Source organism: Podarcis tiliguerta, assembly GCF_965153285.1.
Source record: "Podarcis tiliguerta genome assembly, chromosome: 16".
NCBI lineage: Eukaryota > Metazoa > Chordata > Lepidosauria > Squamata > Lacertidae > Podarcis > Podarcis tiliguerta.
Genome location: NC_139549.1, coordinates 12,094,886 through 12,116,738, shown reverse-complemented (window position 1 = coordinate 12,116,738; position 21,853 = coordinate 12,094,886). Strand labels below are relative to the sequence as shown.

General features: G+C 49.6%; 1 protein-coding gene across 3 annotated transcripts; it reads right to left on the bottom strand.

The window, feature by feature from the left end:
- Positions 1–1,788: 1,788 nt before the first annotated feature.
- MTA2 (metastasis associated 1 family member 2) lies at positions 1,789–20,845 on the bottom strand. Of its 3 annotated transcripts, none has more exons than XM_083418515.1 (18): positions 20,362–20,845; positions 14,372–14,439; positions 13,799–13,892; positions 10,446–10,563; positions 10,243–10,306; positions 9,878–9,995; positions 9,648–9,750; positions 9,453–9,552; positions 8,397–8,585; positions 7,200–7,274; positions 6,929–6,987; positions 6,719–6,816; positions 6,341–6,480; positions 5,716–5,944; positions 5,537–5,626; positions 4,740–4,882; positions 3,882–4,030; positions 1,789–2,703 (listed from the first exon to the last, which is right to left on the bottom strand). In XM_083418515.1, the coding sequence occupies exons 1-18, from the start codon at positions 20,387–20,389 to the stop codon at positions 2,532–2,534; spliced, it is 2,037 nt and encodes a 678-aa protein (XP_083274641.1). In that variant the 5' UTR covers positions 20,390–20,845; the 3' UTR covers positions 1,789–2,531. The 3 variants fall into 3 exon arrangements, with proteins under 3 accessions (XP_083274641.1, XP_083274642.1, XP_083274643.1); XM_083418516.1 differs by having other exon boundaries at positions 4,764–4,882; positions 20,362–20,770; XM_083418517.1 differs by lacking the exon at positions 3,882–4,030 and having other exon boundaries at positions 4,764–4,882; positions 20,362–20,569.
- Positions 20,846–21,853: the final 1,008 nt, after the last annotated feature.

Below are 21,853 nucleotides of genomic sequence, written 5' to 3'. Positions count from 1 at the left end.
CCCGCTACTGCCGCGCCGTCAGAGCACGATTTCTGTTCTCAACCTGAAGCAAAGTTCTTAACCTGAAGCACTATTTCTGGGTTAGCGGAGTCTGTAACCTGAAGCGTATGTAACCTGAAGCGTATGTAACCCAAGGTACCACTGTATTGGAAACTGCAGAACTCTTGCACTTGGGTCCCACTTGTGGGCTTCCCTTTGAGGCATTTAGTTGGCCACTGTGAGAACAGGATGCTGGACTAGATGGGCCATTTTGACTGATCCAGCAGTGCTCTTCTGATATTCTTACTGGCACCTACTTTTGTTTTAGCAACCTTCAATCCTCTCAGCTTTCCTAGAACTAAATCTTGCACTTAATCCTCAAAGCTCCCATTGCCCTACAAGGTTGGTTCAGTGTGAGAGAAGGGAGAAAGTATGCAAAAGCTCATGTTTCATTTTACTGTACTATAGTATGGAATACTGTATTTTATCGTATAAGAAATAAAATCAATAAAAATACAAAATAAAATTCCTAGAGCAGATAGCACAGCACATTACAGTTGCTACAAAAGGCGAAACAGTAACATTAGGTGGTCCACAGAGACCCTCAACAATTTTCAAGTGGTTCGTGGGGGGAAAGAAGTTTAGAAATCCCTGCTCCAGATGATGCAGGCCCCTGGAAAGGAGCGGGGCCTCAGGGTCAGAATGTGGTTTAGTACAAAGCCCAAACGTGTAGGTTGCCAAACTTGTGACAATTCATGAGGGATTCGGGTTACTGTGTGACCAATCACAGCCAACTCCCCCTTCATTCTGAAACTTTCAAATCCTCACTCCAGAGACCAGTACAGTTATGAGTAGGAAACATGTGGGTTATGCTGGGTAAGAAAGCGGGGGCGGGAGATGGCGCAACCCCCTGGCTCTGCATGGCTTCCTGTTCCTCCAACACCGGCCCCATGCTGCGTCTCTTGATTTCCTGAAGATCTCACTCTCCCCCCCACTTTCCATCGCTACAGCCTGTCTTCAGCAGGAAAGCTTCCCAATGTTCCTGAAAAGCTGATGTGCATTTTATGCCGTTCACAACCAGAACGGACGTTAGTCTACAGGCATTTCTATAATCTGAATAGTTTAATCCCAGATGAGGACTGAGAAGGGAGATTAGCAGAGAGCTGTAGGGCCTGTCAGAGAAGGGATTTGCCTTAGAAGACTGTCTGGGCTAAGAGCGGAAAGGCAGTGCCGTTTCCACCATCCTCTTGCATGAGATACCTGAATTTTTTTAGGGCCCACATCAACGTGGCAGGGATGAAACTGGTGAAAGTGAGGACGTATTTCCATTGAAATGAAAAGTTAAACTGAGCCTCCAAGTGTTTCTCCAGTGGTGAAGCCGGAGTTGTTACACTGGGAGGACAAGTCTCTGAAAAGCAGTTGTTTTTTTAACGGACAGTGAGCATACTGAGTCTATGAGAGCCTCCCTGATACTTTCTATCCTGTCCTCAGCAAATACCAGTGGATAATTCAAGAACAAAAAGCTAATTCTCTCACTTTATCTGTGTGTCTTATCTAAGAAGTGAGTGATGTTCTCTTCCCTGCATCTGCAAAATTTGGAAGGGCCATTCCAGGTTTTCCTGCCTACCAATTCCAGAAGGGAGAAAGGAGGGGGGGGGCATAACCTATGTAGGTCCAGGCTATCCACTCTAAACACAAGGCAATAAAGTGAAACCGTTTTGTCCCTGTAAGGAGCAACACACGTGCACCAAGTTTTCCCCAAACAAGCTCCCTCACACGCAAAAGGAAAAAAAAGAGAGGAGAGGAAGGTGTGAAGAAAACAGCATTTATTTATTTTGTTGCTATAAGAACCAGTAAGAGGTTGACTTAAAAAAACCTGACTTTTTTTCCTCTCCAAACCATGTACAAAAAATGGGCTTGTCAAAGGCTTGAGGGGAGGGGCAAGGGTAGCCATGTTTACAGACAGCTGGGGCTGCCCCTCTTTTCCCAGATACATGGGTATTTGGGACCAGAGGGCAACTTAAAAAAAAAAAAGGGGGGGGGGGGAGGGAGACATAGAGACAAAAAAGAAGAAGGAAAAACAGCTGCAGGGGTGGAATGGAAGTCACTCTGAAAGGGGTTCTGTATTTCCCCAAGTCCATGCCATCCCTACAGTCTTCTCCACCCTGACCCCCAAACACACACACACACAGAAGAGGGCACAACTTGCATTTACAGTGCTGCCATGGGGAGGGGAGGGAAGTGGCCAGCTTTGTGCGCAAGTCTGAATTGTTAGGGGAGGGTAAAAAAAGGAAGGGAAAACGTGGAAATTAAAAAATACATATATATATAAAAAGGGGGGAATGAAGGGTGTCCAGTATCCAACTTTGCAAGGGGGGGGAGAGAGGGAAAGAGATGCCCCCCCTCCCGCCTGCCCAATCCCAGCAAACGCTTGGCAACTGGAGCTCTGAAGTTGTCTCTGCCAGACAGGCCTTGGAGGCGGGAAAGGGGTGTTGGTGTCGGGTGAGATGGCTACAAGGATCCTAGAGGGGGCGCCAGAGAAGCGACAGCACTCAGTCTTCCAGGATGATGGGTTCGCTGGTGCTGGCAGGATGGGCTGGGGGTACGGGTACCAGAGGAGCCGCCACAGGCCGGAGGGGCAGCACCGACTTCACCTTGAGCGGCAGGTTGGGCCGGCGGGCAGCACGGCGCATCTCCAAGTGGCTCAGGGCCTTGCGGAGCGCCCTGGGGGAAGGAAAGAGGAAGAGGTGCAGGGCGTCAGGGGCACAAAACACTGCAGAGCCTAACCAAAGAGGACAGGCCGCGTGGTGCATGCAGCGCCTCAGAAGATGATGGAAGACGCAGTGAGCAGCCTGGCAGGGCAGCGCCAGAATCAACCCCTACACCTGGCCGGTCCAGTTTTTGTGGGGCCCATAAACAATGTTTTATTTCAACCCATCCCAGCACCTACTGCAGCTTGTATTCTTTAAACTCCCTTTCCCTCCAACTGCAGCTCTGGCCTGAGATTGGGATTGTCTCTGAACAGGATTTATAAAACCTTGTTGCCAGTGCCAAAGCTACACAACTTGTAGCATCTGCCATTTCTGAAAACAAAACCTTAAAAAAAACAAGGGGAAAGATTGTGCCTGGGGCACAAACAATTATGAGACATAGGTTGTTGCTTCTGCGACAGAAGCTGTGTATGATGGCTAGGAGGGACATACTTCCACATGCCTGGGTTTCTGAACTTCTTTGCATCCATTTTAAAACGTAGAAGGGCCATTTTCTAGACCTTTTTGGCGCACTGGGGAACAGCAGAAGCAAACACTGGGGCCTCGTGCAGATTTCCTTCTAAGCTTTTGGCACCTGACACTCTTATCTAAAATCTCCAGAATTTAATGAAAACCCCAAAATATGTAACAAACAAATCAAGTAAAATCTGCATTTCTTTGCACATTAATCACACCCTGTTGGTGGCAGAAAGGTGGAGGAGAGAGAGAATCCACTATTGTGCAACAACCTGACTAAAATTTCCCAGGTGAATTACAGGCTGGGTTGCTACCTCCTGCCCTAGGGCCCTTGACCGTCTGGAAGAGCAGAGCATCTCTCTGCGCCCAGAGTTCTTGCAGAAAAGAGGGGTGGCGAAGTGGGTAAATGTCCCAAGGACATTATGCAGCACACAGCAATAGCTGTCAGGACTTGCGGGGAGGGAAGGGAATTCCATTTTTTATTTGTTTGCTTCTGATAAGAAAACTGGCACAAAACTCCATATCTGAGGCAGGAGCCCTGAACAGAAGAGGCCAGTACCAACCCTGTGCCAGAGAAGGGATAAGCTAAACACCCTGCCCACTGCGCCACCCTTTCCATCGCCTTCCTGGTCACCCCAACTGCATTTTTTTGGTTTTAAATCCCTTCCCCAGTACCTGGTGTCCTTGGTAGCCACAAAAACGACTGGGTTGGGGGCGTCGGCCGGGTTCAGCTTCTGACGCTTGATGGCAGGCTGAGTGCTCGACCTCATTCCGGAAGTCATGGGCCGCCCGTTGGCCGAGAAGGGGAGCCCGCCCCCTGCCACCTGCACCCAGTCGCACATAGAGCTATCAGCGAGAGGAAACCCCAAAGGCAGTGTCCACCTCTTGCTGGCTCCCGCCCTCCCCCTCCATCCTGAGTCAGTCTCACCCTGCCCTGAAATGGGAGGGGGAGTCTTATGCTGCCTGGCTGGGGGAAACTGGCTACCCGTCCTCCCCACCAACTGCAGAGAGGAACTTACAGAGAGAGAAAGAGAGAGAGAGAGAGAGAGAGAGAGAGAGAGAGAGAGAGAGAGAGAGAGATATGTAGGCCCAGAAAGAACAAAGACCCCCCAGAAACAACATATTCCTTCTCTCCCAAAGAGAAAAAGAAAAAGGAGTTATGGGAAATTTAAGTAGCATCAGCCACAGTGAACACTAACCATTTTGCAGTTTGTTTTTAAAAAATATTATTTACCTTTTCTGCCCCTTTTAGGGTTTCAAATGTGTGGGTCTCCCCCTCCCACAAGCACACAAAATAAACTTTCAGAACTGTAAGGTGGTACCCACCCAAGCTCCACTTAGAGAAGGCTCACTGATTTCAATGGAACCAATTTGCTTGTGTTCATTCATTTAAACAGGTGCACTCTGAGTGGGGTTAACATCGGATACAATCCTTTGACACTCTCTGCTATTACACCCCTTCTCCCTGCCCAAGGTCTCCATAACATCACACTCAATCACACCCAAATGCTACCGCCGCCCTTCGATGCCCACCTTCCAGAGCCCAGCGGCACTCACACTCTCGTACGCCCGCTTGCCCACGATGCCAGCCAGGCCTCGGTTCGGGGTCAGCTGGTTTCTGTTGATGGGCGTCTTGGTGCCTCGGGGGGTTTTTGGTTTCAGGGGAGCCTGTGCAGCTGGAAGAACAAGAGCATTGTCTTAGGTGGGCAACTGCTGAAGAGAAACACAGGCTTTCCCCTAGTGGTCTTGCTTCCCATTTTTTGGAGATTATGTTTTCTTATAAACATCTGATGTTTTTGGAAGGAGAAACTAGCTTGTTTGGGCCAAAGCTTCCTCTCTCCCCTAGTCCAAGACACCAGACTGACATCATAAGAACCTAAGAGCCTGGTTGCTGGATCAGGCCAATGGCCCATTTAGTCCAGCATCCTGCTTTTACAGTGGGCAACCAAATGCCCATAAGGAAGCCCACAAGCGGAAGCTGAGTGCAATAGCAACTCTCCCCACTTGCAATTCCCAGCAACCGGTATTCAGGGACACAATCTTCAAATGGGTTGTGGACTGGTTGGTGGGGAGGTGTGCAATTCCTTCTTATGTCCCATGATTTGGAATTCACAGCAAGTCAGGATTGTCTGCAAATCATGGTTTGGAGGAAATCCCAGTTAACCCCAGCCATATTTTTGCTTGATTTGAACATCACAGCAAAACCATAGAAGGGAGAGGGGAATTCATACACGAGAAAGGAGTGCACAAACCTGTGGCAATAATTGTGATTTGGAGATCAGGCCAACGTTAAGAGATGTGAGACATAAGCCCGACCCCAGTCTCCTTACCTAGCTCTTTGACAATGGTAGCCAGCGGAAGCCGCACCAGAGGGTGAATTTTGAGAGGCGTCTTTGCGGCCTTGGGAAGCCGGATAGAGCCTGGAGGGGAGAGCAAACAACAGGAATGAGATCCGCCAGCTCCTCCATTGTTCCAAGCAGCCCTTCTCCACCACACACACAAAACATACACTCTGCCTTGATGGCATTGGCGTTGATGGGTGCGTATGGACGACGGGCAGCCCGACGCGGCTGCAGGATGTCCCGGCACATGCGGCGTGCAATGCGGGTCAGCTTGGTGGTCTGCAGCAGGAAGGTCTGCCGGTTCTTGGCTAGAAGCTTGGCCCGGTTGGCGCTGGTCGTGTAGGGAGAGAGGCTCTGGGCTTCTGGCCGAGACATGTGGCCCCGGGAGTGTGGCTCCTGGAAAACGGGAGAAGGGGGCAATACGGTGAGATCCCCGCTCAGCTTGCAAAGTGAATGATCCCCCCCCCCCCCAAAGTAAAGGGAATAGGAAAGAACCAGCATGTGGCAAGATGCCAGCTATGTCAATGACAACATAACACCTGCCAATGTGGTATCAAAATCTAAAAAGCCAACCATTTGTTCCTGGGCAAAGCTGCTTTCAGGGAGAGATAAGAACGATGTGGCCAGGAAATCCGCTGAGCAAAGTCCCCTTCACTGTTAAATTTGCTGCTGCTAGTATCCATTACAGGTAGAACCCAGAAGAATATAGCAATTTTAGAGGCTTCGGTGAAGACAGCAAATGTTATACTTCGGGTTCAAACCAGGGACTAGCGATACTAGAGCAGGCTTTACCGTGACACTGCGGGCTGCTCCCTCGAGCTGTGTCGGTGTCTTCAGGCCCCCGTATTTTTTCCAGTAGATCCAACAGGAGGCACACAGGCGGCACTGCATGTTGGGGGGACCCCAAGCATACCACTGTGCTGACTGGGTGGCTGTGGGGCAAAAGGGAGGCAGAGGGGTCATGGACTCAGACAGGTGAAACCCTAGATCCTGCCCCCCCCCCAGGTTAGGAGGCAAATAACTCAGGTGGGTGAACCAACACAGAGCCCACCCACAATGGGTGAAACACTGCAATGCTGTTCACTGATGAACAGAAACCAATTTGCACTGTGCTTGTGCCATTTCCCTGTCCTCAGAGATACAATGCCCCCGCCCCCGGCAGGTACTCACTGTGACAGCTCTCGCAGGTCAGCCCCTTCTGGAAGCCAGCCCCGTTCATGCCAGGCTTGGAGCCCACAGAGATGATTTGGTTTGGATTGGGTTTTGTGCTGGGTGGTGTGGAAGGGATGGGGTAAGAAGACAAATGCTGTTAAAGAGGCCAGGCTGAACTCTGGACGCATCTGTCCCTGTTGGTCCCTGAGGTGGGTGGGGAATACTCACTAGGTGGGGATGTACACCTGCTTCAGCTTGCTGTCAGCTTCCGCTGCTTTCAACCTTTTCTGTAAGGAAAAGGAGGACGTGAGAAGGTCAAGACGTGCTGCCTTTCGCAGGGTCTCTGCTTGAGTCTCACGTTATCAAAACCACTCGGTTAGGGGGGTCCACAGGCAGGTACAGCCTCTGGGCAAGGAACGGGACTCTCCCACCCCAGCCATGATCCCTTTTCCCCTTCGCTGCCAAACCCCCAAAGCTCTGCAGAAATCAGTTCACCCACTTGCTGGATGTATCGGTCCGTGGTTTTCCACATGTAGTAGAACTGCACAATGCTGGCAAGGGACTTCCACGGGAGCTACAAGAGAGACAAGACTTCAAGGGAACGCACAGTGACTGGCCCGAACCACCAGTCGGGCGGGGGGGGGGGGGAGGGAGCTGGCATTTGACCCTGGGCATTTGACCCTGGGCAGCCCTCCAGTTGGTGGGGACAAACTACAGCTAGGGAAGCGGTTGGAATCTGGAAGAGAAGGAACTCTGCACACCAGGTTTTCTACCTTTCGGAGTCCACAGCTCCCTTGACCAACTACATTATTTCTGCGGCTCCCCTTCAGCCTGCCTGCGGGCAGTGTAGCCCCCTCCAAGGTGGAGGCGGGGCTTGGGAACTACATTTCCTGTGAGGTGCGCTTCGTAGGTATTGCTCTCCTTGCTTCTGCCACGCGTGGCCATTTCTATCAATCTTATAAAAGGTAAAGGTACCCCTGCCCATACGGGCCAGTCGTGTCCGACTCTAGAGTTGTGCGCCCATCTCACTTAAGAGGCTGGGGGCCAGCGCTGTCTGAGGACACTTCCGGGTCACATGGCCAGCGTGACATCGCTGCTCTGGTGAGCCAGCACCAGCGCCGCACACAGAAACGCCGTTTACCTTCCCGCTATAAAGCGGTACCTATTTATCTACTTGCACTTAGGGGTGCTTTCGAACTGCTAGGTGGGCAGGAGCTGGGACCGAACAACGGGAGCTCACCCCGCCGCGGGGATTCGAACCGCCAACCATGTGATTGGCAAGTCCTAGGCACTGAGGTTTTACCCACAGCGCCACCCGCGTCCCTATCAATCTTATACACGCAATCTAATCTATCTATTATAAGGAGGTAGGGAAGGAGAAGGGACAGAGGCTGGCGCTGCCCATGGCTTCCCAAACCATCATCCAAGGCATCTCAGGGTGCCACGGCACATCAGCTGAAAACCACTTCTGTACACAGTACCAGTTTTACAAGCATCCCAAAGACTGAGTTCTGGGGCAAATGTGAAACTGGGTCTGTCTGCTTATCAGGAGAAGAAATGATTATGTCCCTTTTCCAAGAGTAGGGGAGAAGACACCCTTCCCAGTTTGGGGGGAAATGGAAAGGGAGGGGGTAAAAAGTAGGGCCACAGGAGACTCTGACTATTATTTTCCACCCAGCTCATAGCCCCAACTCACAAAGTCCTGCCGGATGTCATTGAAATCTTTGCCATATTTCTCCAGGGCCTCCTCAAAGAGCATGGCTTCGGAAGCCGACCACTCCTCCATCTCGTCCCTGCACAGCACGGGGCCTCCTTGGGGCACCAGCGTTGACATAGCCTTGGCCAGGTCGTAGCCATTCCGCTGCAATGTATCCATTGCATGGAACTGCCAAGACAGAAGGGGGCAGAAAAGATAGAGAACAGGAGGCAATTGTGCGACTTGGGATTGTAAAGTCTGCTGAATGTAGTACGGGGTCAGAACTTAGGTTTCCTCAGAATCTCAGACCCTCACATCAGCTCAAGGAAACTTAGCTGTAATAGTTGGACGCAAAGTTTGAATTGAGAAACCATGATTTGCAATCGGCTAGCAAACCAGACCATGGTTTGGTAAGCAGATTGTGCTATAGTTTGGTGCCATGTCTGAATCAACAAATCTGAGTTGTAGCCATTGCTCTGCCTCTGGAGGCCTCTGCAGACTGCTGAGCAGATTGGGGCTGGGGCAAGGAAGCAGACAAGCAGCCTCACAACCATGGCTTGCTCCTTCTAAATAAGGAAGCTCAAAGACCAGTTGGTTCTAGTGGTAAACTATGATTAACATATGGATTTGTGTGGTGTTTGAATTGAGCCCCTAGTCCTTATGGTTGCAAACACAGGCTTGAAAACAATGCTAGAGGGATGTTTGAATATGGATCCAAATGTCAGTAGAAGACTTCCTTGTCCCTCACCTGTCTTAACTGAATAAATTATACCAGACAGTTTTGTGAAAATAAGTGAATTGGCATGGTTTTAAATTAGCATTTTGCAAATCTCGGGGTTGTATCCAGCAGAGCAGACCTACTGTAATGGATCCAAGTTAGTAATGCCTAGTAACTTCCATGGATTGGTGTGGAACTGACACTGGATTCAACCCATGGCTCTTCCCAACCTAGGGCTTGGGTGCAGTTTTTTTTACCTATACATAATATACAGCCCTGCCCCACATGTCATGCCCCACCCACAGCTATTGCCCTTCTCTCCCTCCTCGCCCCCTCACCAGCGTGATGTCACGGGAAGCGGCAGCCGCGCTCATGTGAAGGCTGGGCTGCCGGATGGAACTGCTGCAGTCAAGGGCGCGAGCGAAGGTGCCAACAGCCCTGGCATTGAAGGAAGAAAAGGGAGGGTTAATGACCCGCAGGAGCTGGAGCTAGACTGGCAAGAGGAGCCACAACACCCCCCAGCCGGATCTCACCGAGCCACCACAAGGAACTGGTCAATCTGCCGGTCAGTAAGAGGGTTGTCAGGGTCCCACACCTTCATTTCCATCTTCTGCTGGTTTCGATTGTCTGATTCTCCTGAGGGAGTATGAGAGAGGGGTTGTCAATGCACAGACCGCCATGATCCCACCAACCAAGGGAAGTACTTTTCTTTCTTTCTTTTTACTCAGTGATCAAGTGATGTGTTTGTTTTTTCCTTGCTCACCTTCCGCCAGCCGCTCTGGGATCTCTGCCTGATACTTGCAGCCAACCCGGATTTCACCCTGATCAGCTAGAAGAGTCTTCTGAACTGGGTCGAAGACCAGCGAATAGAAAAAACAATCCTGGGAGGAAAAGGGGACACGGCAAGTTAAAAGGTGGTACCCTTAAAACCTTCAGTCTCTTCAGTTCCTGGCGGTAGGAGGATGTCTTCACTCCTTCTGCAAAGACTAAAGAGAACAAAAGTGGCGGGATGCCTTCCCTACCATTCTGTTTGATGGAGCTGAGGGATGATACCCTCTTATCCCAAGTCCAGAACACTGGGACTCTGCAAGAAGCCACATACATTCCTTTTTACGCAACCTGCCTCACCTCTTTATCCAGGTACTGGCTGAGGATGTCTGTCTCGTTGAGCAGCGTAACACTGCATTTCCCCCTGCAAAGAAAAACAGAACCCACGTCTAGCCTAGCAGCTCTCTCAACTGTGTGTGTATGGTTGGTTGATTTTTTTTTAATTATTAATAGTGTTATACAAATATAGTGATATATAACAATTGTCTCCAGCCTCTCCTCACCGTATGTGGGTAGCGGGCAGAGACTCAAACTGGCGTGAAAGGAAGAGTTCCCGGTGTTTTAGCTGGTGCCGCTGCTGTTCCGACACTGAAGGCTGTTTGGACTCTTCTTCAAATTCTCCTGTTTTGGGGTGAAAGAGGCAGAAGGTAACGGTGTTCACTTCCAGGAATTCCATCTCCCCCAGAAACTGCAAAATGTGGCTCCTTTGACTTAGCCAGCAATCATCCCAAATCAATATGGAGACTACTCAAAAGGCTAAAATCAGGTTTTTCAAAATACATAAAAACCAGATTGCTGGATCAAATCAAGGGCCCATCCAACCCAACACTCCGCTTCCAATGGCAACCAGTTAGACATATATGGAAACTCACATGCAGTGCAGAAATGCAATGGCCCCTCTCCTGTTTCTCTCTAATGTCTTAGAGCCACGGTGCCAATAGTTAAAACATAGGACTTGGAGAATGTGGGTTTTAATACTTGCTTGTCACAAAGTTCATTGGGTGGCCTCTCGTTCAATCACACATTCACACCCAAAGCCTAAAATCACAGCACTGTTGTGAGTTTAAAATGGGGTTTGCCTCCCTGAACTCACTGGAGGAAGGCTTGGATCTAATGGTGATAAATTAAATTCAAACATGTATACTGCCTTTGAAAATGGAGGTTCTATTCTCAGTATCATGCTTACCGTATTTTTCGCTCTATAGGATGCACTGGACCATAGGAGGGGGAGAACAGGAAAAAAACTTTTTTCTTGTTCTCCCCCTCTAAAACAAGGTGCATTCACCCAAAGCCTCCGGAGTTCCCGCTGCGCTCTGAAGGCTTCAGGCGGCTACCTTGGAAGCCTGGAGAGCGAGAGGGGTCGGTGCGCACTGACCCCTCTCGCTCTCCGGGCTTCAGTGAAGGCAACCTGAAATCCACCGCCAGCCTCAAAGATCAGGTCGGGGAGCAGCGCGAAGGCAGCGAGCCACCTTCCCGCTGCCCCCCGAGGTTATGGGGGTGGCGGTGGAGGGAAGTGCTGCTTTCCCCCACCGCCAGCCTCAAAGATCCCTGAAGCCTTTGGAGCGCAGCACAAGTTCCTGCTGTGCTCCAAAGGCTTCAGGGACAGCCTTTGGAGCCTCCACAGGGCAGCGGGGTGCAGGCACCCCACTGCCCTGCAGAGGCTTTGCACTGCCATCCCCAAGCTAGAACAGCGAGATGGAGCGCTCCACAGCGCTCCGTCTCCCTGCTCTGGCTTTGGGCTTAGCCGCGCAGCCTGCATTCGCTCTATAGGACACACACACATTTCCCCTTCATTTTTGGAGGGGAAAAAGTGCGTCCTACAGAGCGAAAAATACGGTAGTTAATACACCTATTCTCCCACTATGAGTCCACCAGGCTGTAGAACAAAGGGAGAAAAGAGAAGCACTTCTGCCAAGAAACCAGCTGCCTTTAGCTCTCCCACAAAGTCACCTGGCAAGGGTGATGCCATCAGGCTACCCTACATTGTTTCCATCCCAGCTGATAGTTTTAAGTACTACAGGTTTAAGAACTGGTGCCTGAGCTTTCTTTCCACCCCTTGTTAGTCCCCATCCCTTGTTCTTTGTGTCTCGTATCTTGCAGATAGTTACCCTGGAGGCAGAGATTGTCTTACTGACAACTGAACATCATCACAGGGCAGTTCACAACATAAAAATACAAAATGAGAACACAAAATGCATAATAAAACAAAACAAAACTCCCTTCCGACAAACAATAATAAGCTATTCTAGTAACCTTTTCTGGTTGAAGAGCAAGGGAAAAAGAAAAAAGAAAAAAAAAGGTTGTCTAATCCTCTTTTAAAAGCCACATTGGTTGTAGTCCACTACCACATCCTATGGCAGCGGCTTCCATCGTTTAATTAATTACACATTGCGTGAAAAGCCTTCTGTCTGTCCTGAATCGACTGCCTCTCATTTTCACTGAGTGTTCCTGAGTTCTAGTACTATGAGAAAGAGAGAAATATGTTCCCTCCTCCAATTGTAACACCTATAATGACCCCCGACCCAATCGATTCCCCCCCCCAAAAAAACCCCAACTACTAAAGCACCTCAGATACTCCAACCTTTTGATCATTTCCCAGCATAGATCTAGCCACCATGTTTACTCAGGAGTCTATTGACTCCAATGGGGCTTACTCCCAAATTAAGCAGGATTAGGATAGCAACCCAAATTTCCCCTTTTTATTAAAAAAACAAGTGCCCTACTCGCTGCTGTCAAAGGGTCGTCATTTCCGTTCCCCTTTCCAGCAACACAGCATGTGCCTGCATGTCAGTTTCTCTGTCTACACACACACACACACACACACACACACTCAGCCACCCTCCTAGAAGCAGCCAAGAAGCAGCGTCCACCAAGAGGCGCATTGTTCTCCCAACCCCCTTCTGCTTCTCAGAACTTGGCAGAGTCCCAGGGAGGGACTTGAAGGATGCTTACTCCACCCTCCCCTCCCGCCCCTGCTTTTTGACTCAGGAAACCCTCTGCAAAGGAAAGGTGGGCCTGTGGATTAGAGGCAGCCTTGAACCAGCCCTCCTCCTCCTCTTCCTCTGGCCTGATTGGACAGAGTCAAGGTCACAGCCCCTGCTCCAAGAGGCCAGGAAGCCCTAAGCAGTCATGCAAGCTCCTCCCACCCCATCCTACTTCTGTTAACCCTTCAGCAGCTGACGACAGTGCCAGGATTCAGAGAAGGCTAGGCTTTATAAGGGCCAGAGGCAGATATCACCTCCTGGCCTTCACCACCGGGATTTAGTTCCGCAAATACCCTAAAGGCCCCTCTCCAACAGAAGAAAGCATAAAGTTTCCAAACCTACATGCACCTTATTCTCCTATCCAACCCCTGCCAAGGTTTTTAAAAGAGTCAATGTATTATGCAAACAGCCAGCAACTAACTGCTGCTCTGTATTTTGGATCTGTGAGCAAGCAGGTGGAGAGAAATAAAGACACCCTCCCCCAAATCAATCTGCTTAAGTCTCCCACTTCTGCTAGGATAGAAAGAAGCTTCCCAGGGCTCTCAGATACAACTGCTCTGGGAAAGAGGGTAGGGCAGCCTTTCACACACTCCTTTCTTGTTTTCTCTTCCTAGGTGGATTCCCTCCTCCTCTTGCTCCAGCCTGAGGGCAACAGCTCCCTATCCACCTCTGTGCCTCTCCTCTCCCCCACAACCTCCTCCAGCACAGCTGGTGTCACCAGAGAGGCTGCCAAAGGCCCATTCCCAGACACAAGGCCCACGTGCTAACCAGCCCAACAGGCCCAGTGCAACATCTCGCCCCCAATCTAAATATACTCCACAGCTACTGGCTCCAAAGAACATGCAAAGCACACCAGGGACCCTAGTACTCACGGGCATTGCTGTCGGCTAGGCTGTTGAGGCTACTGGATATATCACGCCGTCGAAACAGGCAGACCACTTTGGCCTCCACATTGCCATTGGCCGTCTGGGGGTAGAAGCAGAGGGGCAATGCTGTTTATTAGTGGGCAGGCAACAGTGGCCTCAAGATCTTGTTCTTATTTATGTAAGGCATTTCTATACCACTTAATCATTAGCCAGTCTAAGCACATAAAAGTAAACACAGAGAATGAAATCTCACCATAAACCATCAACACTACCTTAAAAATGCCCATTGGAATAAGGAAGTATTTGCCATGCACCTGAAGGGTGCCTATGTAACCTCAAGCGGAAGAAAGCTCCAGAGGCCTGAGACCACAAAACTTATGGCTTCTGAGTCATGGGGACTACCAGGATCCTTTTCAAGTGCCTCACCACACCCAGCAGCTTCCTACTTCACCCCCATGTTCCCCCAGCTCCCAAATATCCTGGCTTCCTTGGCTACAATAGGTCCAGCGCCCCCAAGGCATGCAGCCCACCCCCCCCCTGCCCCATCTCTCTGCTTCCCGTAACCAGTGCTGTCTTTACCTTGTTGAGCTCCTCAATGCGGCGGACGAGGTAGGGGTTACTAGAGGAATTCTCAAAGTAGACATAATCTGTAAGAGGGGCAAAACGAAAGGCAATGAGGGAGTGGAAGCAGCAGCAGCTGGAAAGCAGGAACATATTCTCAGGAGACACTGGCTCCTGAAACAACAATGTAAGTGGATGTTTAATGTTTTTTCCTCCTAGGGTGCTCTGTGGTCTTCCAGATGTTGCTGGATTCCACCTTTCATCAACACTAGCCAGCATGGCCTATGGTCAGGGATCGTAGGAACTGTAGTCTGGAGGGCCACAGATTCCCCAACCCTGCTTTAAATGCTTCATGGATGTTATTTAAGCCAAGGCAGGTACACTTCAGGACTGTGGCTGTGTACGCACCATACCTTTAAAGCACATTCTGATAACTGCAATTTATTATGGGTGCTGGGAATTGTAGCTCTGTAAGGGATAAACTACAGCTCACAGGATTCTTATTTTTGGGGGAGGTATGTGCTTTGAATGTGCATCAAAGGTAAGTTGTGCAAGCAACCTGTGCTTTTTGTCATTTACACAAGACCTTCAAAGTCCACCAATTAGAAACAGGTGCAAAGCACTGCCAGTGGAGGAGGCATTGGTAATGCTCAGCCCTGGAAGTTGTAAGAAATGACCTCCTCCAAGTCCTTTCACATGAAAATTTGCTCCTGGTTTCTCCCCAGGCTTTACTCATTTCAGAAGCCTATTTGAGGGAAGGTGGGGAGCTTTTTTTGTTGCTGGTTTTGGTAAATAATGAAATGTCAAAGACCCTTGCTGAGCTATGCAAATCATCCAGAAATCGATCAGGAGGTCTCAATCACCTTCTGTCTGTCCCTGATTGGACCGATCCTGATAGCCCCTCTGTAAAATAGGCCAGAAGGACTATTATCCCTGTTATGCTGTACCGGTAAGGGACTGAGGCTGGGGAGATTGTTTAATACTACCTGTCAAGTTCATGGCCGAGCTGAGATTTGAACTAAAGACTTCCCCATTTACAGCCCATGCTCTTGACACCTACAGGAGTTGTCATAGATACACCTCAAGAATATATGAAAAGTCTGGCTGGCTTACTTCAAAGGCCATTTGCGTAAAGTATCCCATTTCCCACAGCAGTCAACAAGAATGCTTCTAAGAAGTCTCTAAGCATGTCACAAAGGCAACCACCTTCCCTTGCAGACTGCCTTTGAACATGGAGGTTCTGTTCATTCACCATAGCTAGTAGCCATTGCTCAAGCACATACAGTGGTACCTCGGGTTAAGTACTTAATTCGTTCCAGAGGTCCGTTCTTAACCTGAAACTGTTCTTAACCTGAAGCACCACTTTAGCTAATGCGGCCTCCTGCTGCTGTCACGCCGCCGGAACACGCTTTCTGTTCTCATCCTGAAGCAAAGTTCTTAACCCGAGGTACTATTTCTGGGTTAGCGGAGTCTGTAACCTGAAGTGCATGTAACCTGAAGCGTATGTAACCTGAGGTACCACTGTACTGCGTATAGGAATACTATATCGATCAAACCCATCAAAGTGCCTTAGGAAAAATATGAAGATTTATCTAATCTAGGTCAGCCCATCCCATTTTACCCAGGACAAAGACTATTCAGTACTTCTCCCCCTGGCCCAGCCTCAAGACTTGCCACCCTGCAGCTCAGCCCCACCCTCCACAGCACCCTCTGTCCATTCCACCAGAAGTCCCACACTCAGAGCTGTGAACCTTCCACTTCTCTGCAGTTATGCTCTGTGTACCCCCATGGAATTTGACAGCAAGATGAAGAGTTCAACATAAGCATCTTTCATTTCCCACTTTTTAAAGCAAGCAGAATTTGAACCTTTAAAAAGGTGAGCCTGAAAGCGCTGGGTGGGGGGAAAAGCCTACTGAAGCTGCAGAAACCAGAATTTTCTAATGGAGGTGTGGTGAAACTTTGGACTTCGTATGTTGCGGAACTACAGCTCCTATCATTTCTGGCCATTGGTCATGCATGCTGGGGCTCATAAGTATTGTAATACAGCAACATCAGGAGGACTAAAGCTTCCACACATCTATTCTAATAGTTAGGGAAGGGACTGGGAACCTTTGGCTCTCCAACGGTGTTGTTGGTCACTGAGAATTACAGTGGTACCTTGGAACTCAAATGGCTCCATTCTCAGATGTTTTGGCTCCTTGGAACTCAAACGTTTCAAAAGTCGAACAGTCTTCTGGAACGGATTACATCTGAGTTCCGAGGTACCACTGTATTGGATTTTGTAATCCAGCAGTTTTTGGAGGGACACTGGTTCACCAACCCTCATGAGGGAATGAGGCTTCAGTGCCCTGCTTCTCCCCATCATTAACAGAAGCACTACATGCAAATTTCCCTGATCTGCATATTTCTTACATGCTACAAAAGGCAGGCTGCCTCCACACAGAGTTATAGAGTGTTTGTTTTTTGTTAGGTGCAAATCATACCTATCAGTGACTAAAGCCAGGGAAAGGCTAAAAATCATTCTGTCTAAAGTGTTTCACAATTATATTTGAATCTTTATGACAATCACATAAAAGCAAGCCAATATCACCACTATGGGAATGCTGAAGGTGAAAGCCATCGTGCAGAAGGCCGGCCAGCCACACAATATAAATATATATCATCCCTGATCTCCAGAGTAGCCAAGCCCCAAGCCCCAACCCAGGTGTGGTTGCCAGTCATTTGTCTGACATGTAAGAAAAGGTTTGGTTTTGCCTGTTGCGCTTCCGCAAGGCCTATTTCCACCACTACCAATAAGTTCTTTGTTTTCCTACCAGTACTAGCCACTATAAGCAATACAGTATATGAGTGACTCAGATTCAGCCCACATTAAACAGGAGGTGGTGGAGAAATTAAGAAGAGGGGGGGGGGAGTCAGGCTTGGAGAGAGAGTCAGGTAACAATGGGAGGGCAAGCAAAGGGTGGATGGCAGCCAACCATTTGGCTGAAGTAGTTAAGTCTTCAGAGAAGGGGCCTAGAAGAGAGGGGAATTGTCACCAGGGAGAGGGAGGATATTCCAGGCCAAGGGAGCCCCAGGGTGGTTAAAGAGATAGATAAGAGTGGGAAGAGGTGACTAAGGGGCCCAACAGCTTGTGAACAGGAGAGTAGGAGGGAATGAGGGCAGCAGGTTTTAAATGCAAGAATGAGAAGCTTGAAGGTGAAAGGAAAAGAAAGACAGGGAGACAGTTGAACATATGCCCATCCAGCCCCTTATTATCTAATCAGACTGCAAGTAGCATGTTTCTCTCTCTCTCTCTCCTGTGTGTGTGTAACACACACACACACACACACACACACACACACACACACGAGTGTGTCTATGCCGTGCTATTTTTCTAGAAAAAGAGGTGCTGGAGCTGACTATAAACTTCTCCCTTGTTCTCTTAGAATGGCAATGGCACCCACCTGAGACGTGCCAGAGTTGAACTCCAATAAGCTCCAGCTGAAAAAAAGCCCTGTGTTTATGTGTCTTTCCTAGCCCCGCTACCGGAACTTTTTGAACCTGGGTCCTTCTGCAAGCAAGCTGTGCCCTCTATCATTGACCTATGGCCCTGTGACGCTGGGAATTCTGGAGGCACTGATCATGGCAAGGGGGTGGGGGTACAGTGGTACCTTGGGTTAAGTACTTAATTCGTTCCGGAGGTCCGTTCTTAACCTGAAACTGTTCTTAACCTGAAGCACCACTTTAGCTAATGGGGCCTCCTGCTGCTGCTGAGCCGCCGGAGCACGATTTCTGTTCTCATCCTGAAGCAAAGTTCTTAATCCGAGGTACCATTTCTGGGTTAGCGAAGTCTGTAACCTGAAGCGTGTGTAACCTGAAGCGTATGTAACCTGAGGTACCACTGTATATTGGTAGAGTGTTCTAAATTGACCAAAGATGAAAAACACTGGGTTGTTTCCAGCTAAGTTGCACTCAGAGCAAACCCAATGAAATATATGAACCTTTGTTAGTCACTATGAAATTAAATAGGTCTACTCTGAGTAGGAATAACATTGGCTACAACCCTAGTTCAGCATCACAAACCCTAAGCAGATGCCTCCCGGTGGTCTGTAAGGAAGGCACCATAGAAATGGCTCTCCAGTGTTTTCCCCCCATCATCTATATTGCTTCTGACTATGGAGGTTTCAGCACCTCACATACTGCAGACTCTTAAAACCAACTCTCTAGCATCCTGTTCTTAACTCCGTGCACAAACCACTCTCCTTGCCTCCCCTGCCCCCCAGTCTGACAGGCCCAGACTTCTAACTACCCCCAGCTGAAATCCAACAAGACCCTTTGCTCAACTTCTAAGTTGTGCGGCCCCTAAGTGTATTAGGCCCTTCCCCATCTGTTTCTTCGCTCCCACTCTCTCCCAGAACCAACCACATCCTCCTGACACCTCCCTGTACAACTAACCAGATCTTGACATTTCTACCAACACTTAACACCCCCCCCCCCAATTTCCCACCAGTCTGGTCTTGTTTCACCCACCCACCCCAATCTTTTGGACCTCACTTCTCTACCACCACATCTGAGACTGAAAACAGCTCACCCTCTTCTCACTTGCTGTAGCCAACTGTTTAGCAGGGGAGAGAGAAAATTATGTTTCCCACCATACTTTTAGTGTCCCCCTCGCAAATTCTTTCACCCAAATTCCAAACTCAAACAAGGGTTGGCCAGACTCTTAAACCGCCACCTCTCCTCAAGTTAAACCTTTTTCCAAAGGCTTTGAATTCTTAAGCCTGCCCCATCCACCACATAATTAGGAGAGTCCTCCAACCAACTCCTTCATGCCCCCAACTCCCCTGCCCAGCCCCATATCTTATCCCCAACCTATTCTTTCACACTGACCTCCAATATGCACACATCCATGGTCATTCACACAAACCAACCCCTTGGGTTTCCAATCTTTGTGCTACTTCTTCAAACTAGATCTCTTAACACCTTCCTCCCTACACCTCTTTAATATTCCCCAACCTTCATATTTCTATTTTTCGCCACCCTGCTCCACATGCACTTTAAGTCCCACCACTACCACTATGCCTGCTACTTCTTAATTTTACCACTTCCAGTATTAGCCCCCCCCTTCAAAAAAAACCCTCCCTCCACTCATTTACCTTAAAACAAACTATTTCCAAACGTTAGCCCACTATTTGGAACAAACCCTCTTGGTGCCCCCAGTATCCCAAACCTGTTTAGACCCAAGTGCCTCCATGTATTCCTCACAAACCTCAAACCACCCCAAACTATTTTATTCAACAACTCCCCTCCCTGCCTCTTAGGAACACCCTTTTCCCCACAGCACCCCCAATTTAAAGTCAGCCCACCCCCCAACCTCCTTCACTAACCCCTTTTCACTTTACCAAAACCACCTCCCTTCAAGTCCCCATCCCACTGCTTGGAACTAACCCCCCCTTATTCCTTTCACACACCCCCAAACACCCCCCATTTCTTTTGCATCCCCCTTATTTCTTCAAACCCTTTTACCCCACAAACTAGGTAGTTCAGCCAACCTCCTTACTCCTCTCAGCAACCCCCCTGATCCACAACCCAGCCCCCACAACTAACTTTATAAACACACACACAAAACTCCACCATATTCCCCATGGCGGCTTTTTTTTAAGCCCCCCCCTTTTCACATTACTGTACAAATAAACTTAAGTCCCACTTCCTGGGTCCAGCCCCCCTCCCTTTAGCCCCCCTGCCCCCCTCACCTCCTCGGTGAGACAAGGTCCCCTCCCCCAACTCCTCAATGCACCCCCCCGACACCCCCCTCCCCCACCAGCCCTCTCTCTATCTTTAACCCCTGGTGCTGAACCCCTTTAGCCCCCCTCACCTATTAATTTCCCCTTCGTTCCCTGCCTCTCCCCTCACATTCCCCCCTCCAGCCAGCAACCCCTCCTCCCCTCGTGTCTCGCCCCTCCCCCATTTTCCCCCACAGGCAAAAAAAAAAAAAAGCCCTCTCCCCCCGCCCCCCTCTCCTTCCTTACCGCCCACCCGGTACATATTGGCCGCCATGACGCCTGTGGGGCGCTTCGACTCCTCCCGGCCCGGCCCGCCGCGGCCCCCTCAGGAACTCCGGGCCCGGCCGCTCTTCATCGCCTCCCGCCGCCGTTGTCGTCTCCCTCTCACGCAGCGAGCGCCGGCGCCGGCCAAGCCTCAAGTCCTTCGGGAACCTCCGGAAAGCCCCCTCGGGAATCTTCGGAAACCCTCGGCTTTTTCCGGTTCTCGCTCGTCGAAAGAACACGCCTTTCCTTACAGCATCTCGGGCTTTTACGGAAAAGAGGTCGGAAAGAGACGGGGATTTCCCCGGCCAGTTTTCCCCCTCCCCCTATACTACCAACGGATGAATGAGGGCGACGTCTGCTGACCATACCCGGAAATGGACGAGGGCCACTCGTGTTTTCCCGGATAGCTTCGGGTCGTTCCGTAAAACAAACCTTTCCCCCTATAAGCAGGAGGGAGGACGGGTCTGGACTGCTTTTTAGTGGCAAGAGTTCAGAACGCTCCTTGGCGTCTTTACGTCACTTCGCAAATTAGGCGCAAGGCCGCGCCGCTCGGCTGTCTTCATTTTCGGTGTCAAGAGATTAACCCTTTCCTCAAAGCCCCTGCTCCTCCTGGAATGTGCTGGCGCTTCTTGCTACGCAGAACGCAAGAAACCTATTGGGTGGATGCCGAAGTGTTCTGACTAACTCGAAAGTGTGCCTGCATCCACGTCAGTTTGTCCATTTTATTTATTGCCCATAGTATATGCAGTATAATAATTCCACAACCAACCGTCGGCTACATACACACCATGTATTTGAGACAGAGTTCTTTCCCCTCCACAAAAATAACCGTAGGAACTGTAGTTTAGTAAGGCTGCTGGGACTCGCAGCTCTGTTAGGAATAAACTACAGTCCTCAGGTTTCTTTAGGAGGGGGCTGGATGCGTTTTAAATGTATGTTGTGCGCAGTCCAATCTACTCCCTCTTTATTTGTTGCTGGAGACTTATAAGCCCGCCATGCCCTTAGTGATTTTCTATTCTCACAACAACCCTGTGAGGTACGACTATTTTACAAATGTGAAGTACAGTAAGCCCTAGACTTAACACAGGGGTTACATTCTGGGGATCATGCTTAAAGCCAAAAATGCATATAGTCAAAACACATTGAGTGCAGTGGTGGGTGGCATTGCCAAAGTCTTTTTCCCAGGATCCCTTTCCACCCCCTTTTATTTATTTATTCTTAATTTCCAAGTGTATGAAGCTGAATGTACACGTTAGGTAAAGGTAAAGGTAAAGGGACCCCTGACCATTAGGTCCAGTCGTGGCTGACTCTGGGGTTGTGGCGCTCATCTCGCTTTATTGGCTGAGGGAGCCGGTGTACAGCTTCCAGATCATGTGGCCAGCATGACTAAGTCGCTTCTGGCGAACCAGAGCAGTGCACGGAAATGCCGTTTACCTTCCCGCCGGAGCAGTACCTATTTATCTACTTGCACTTT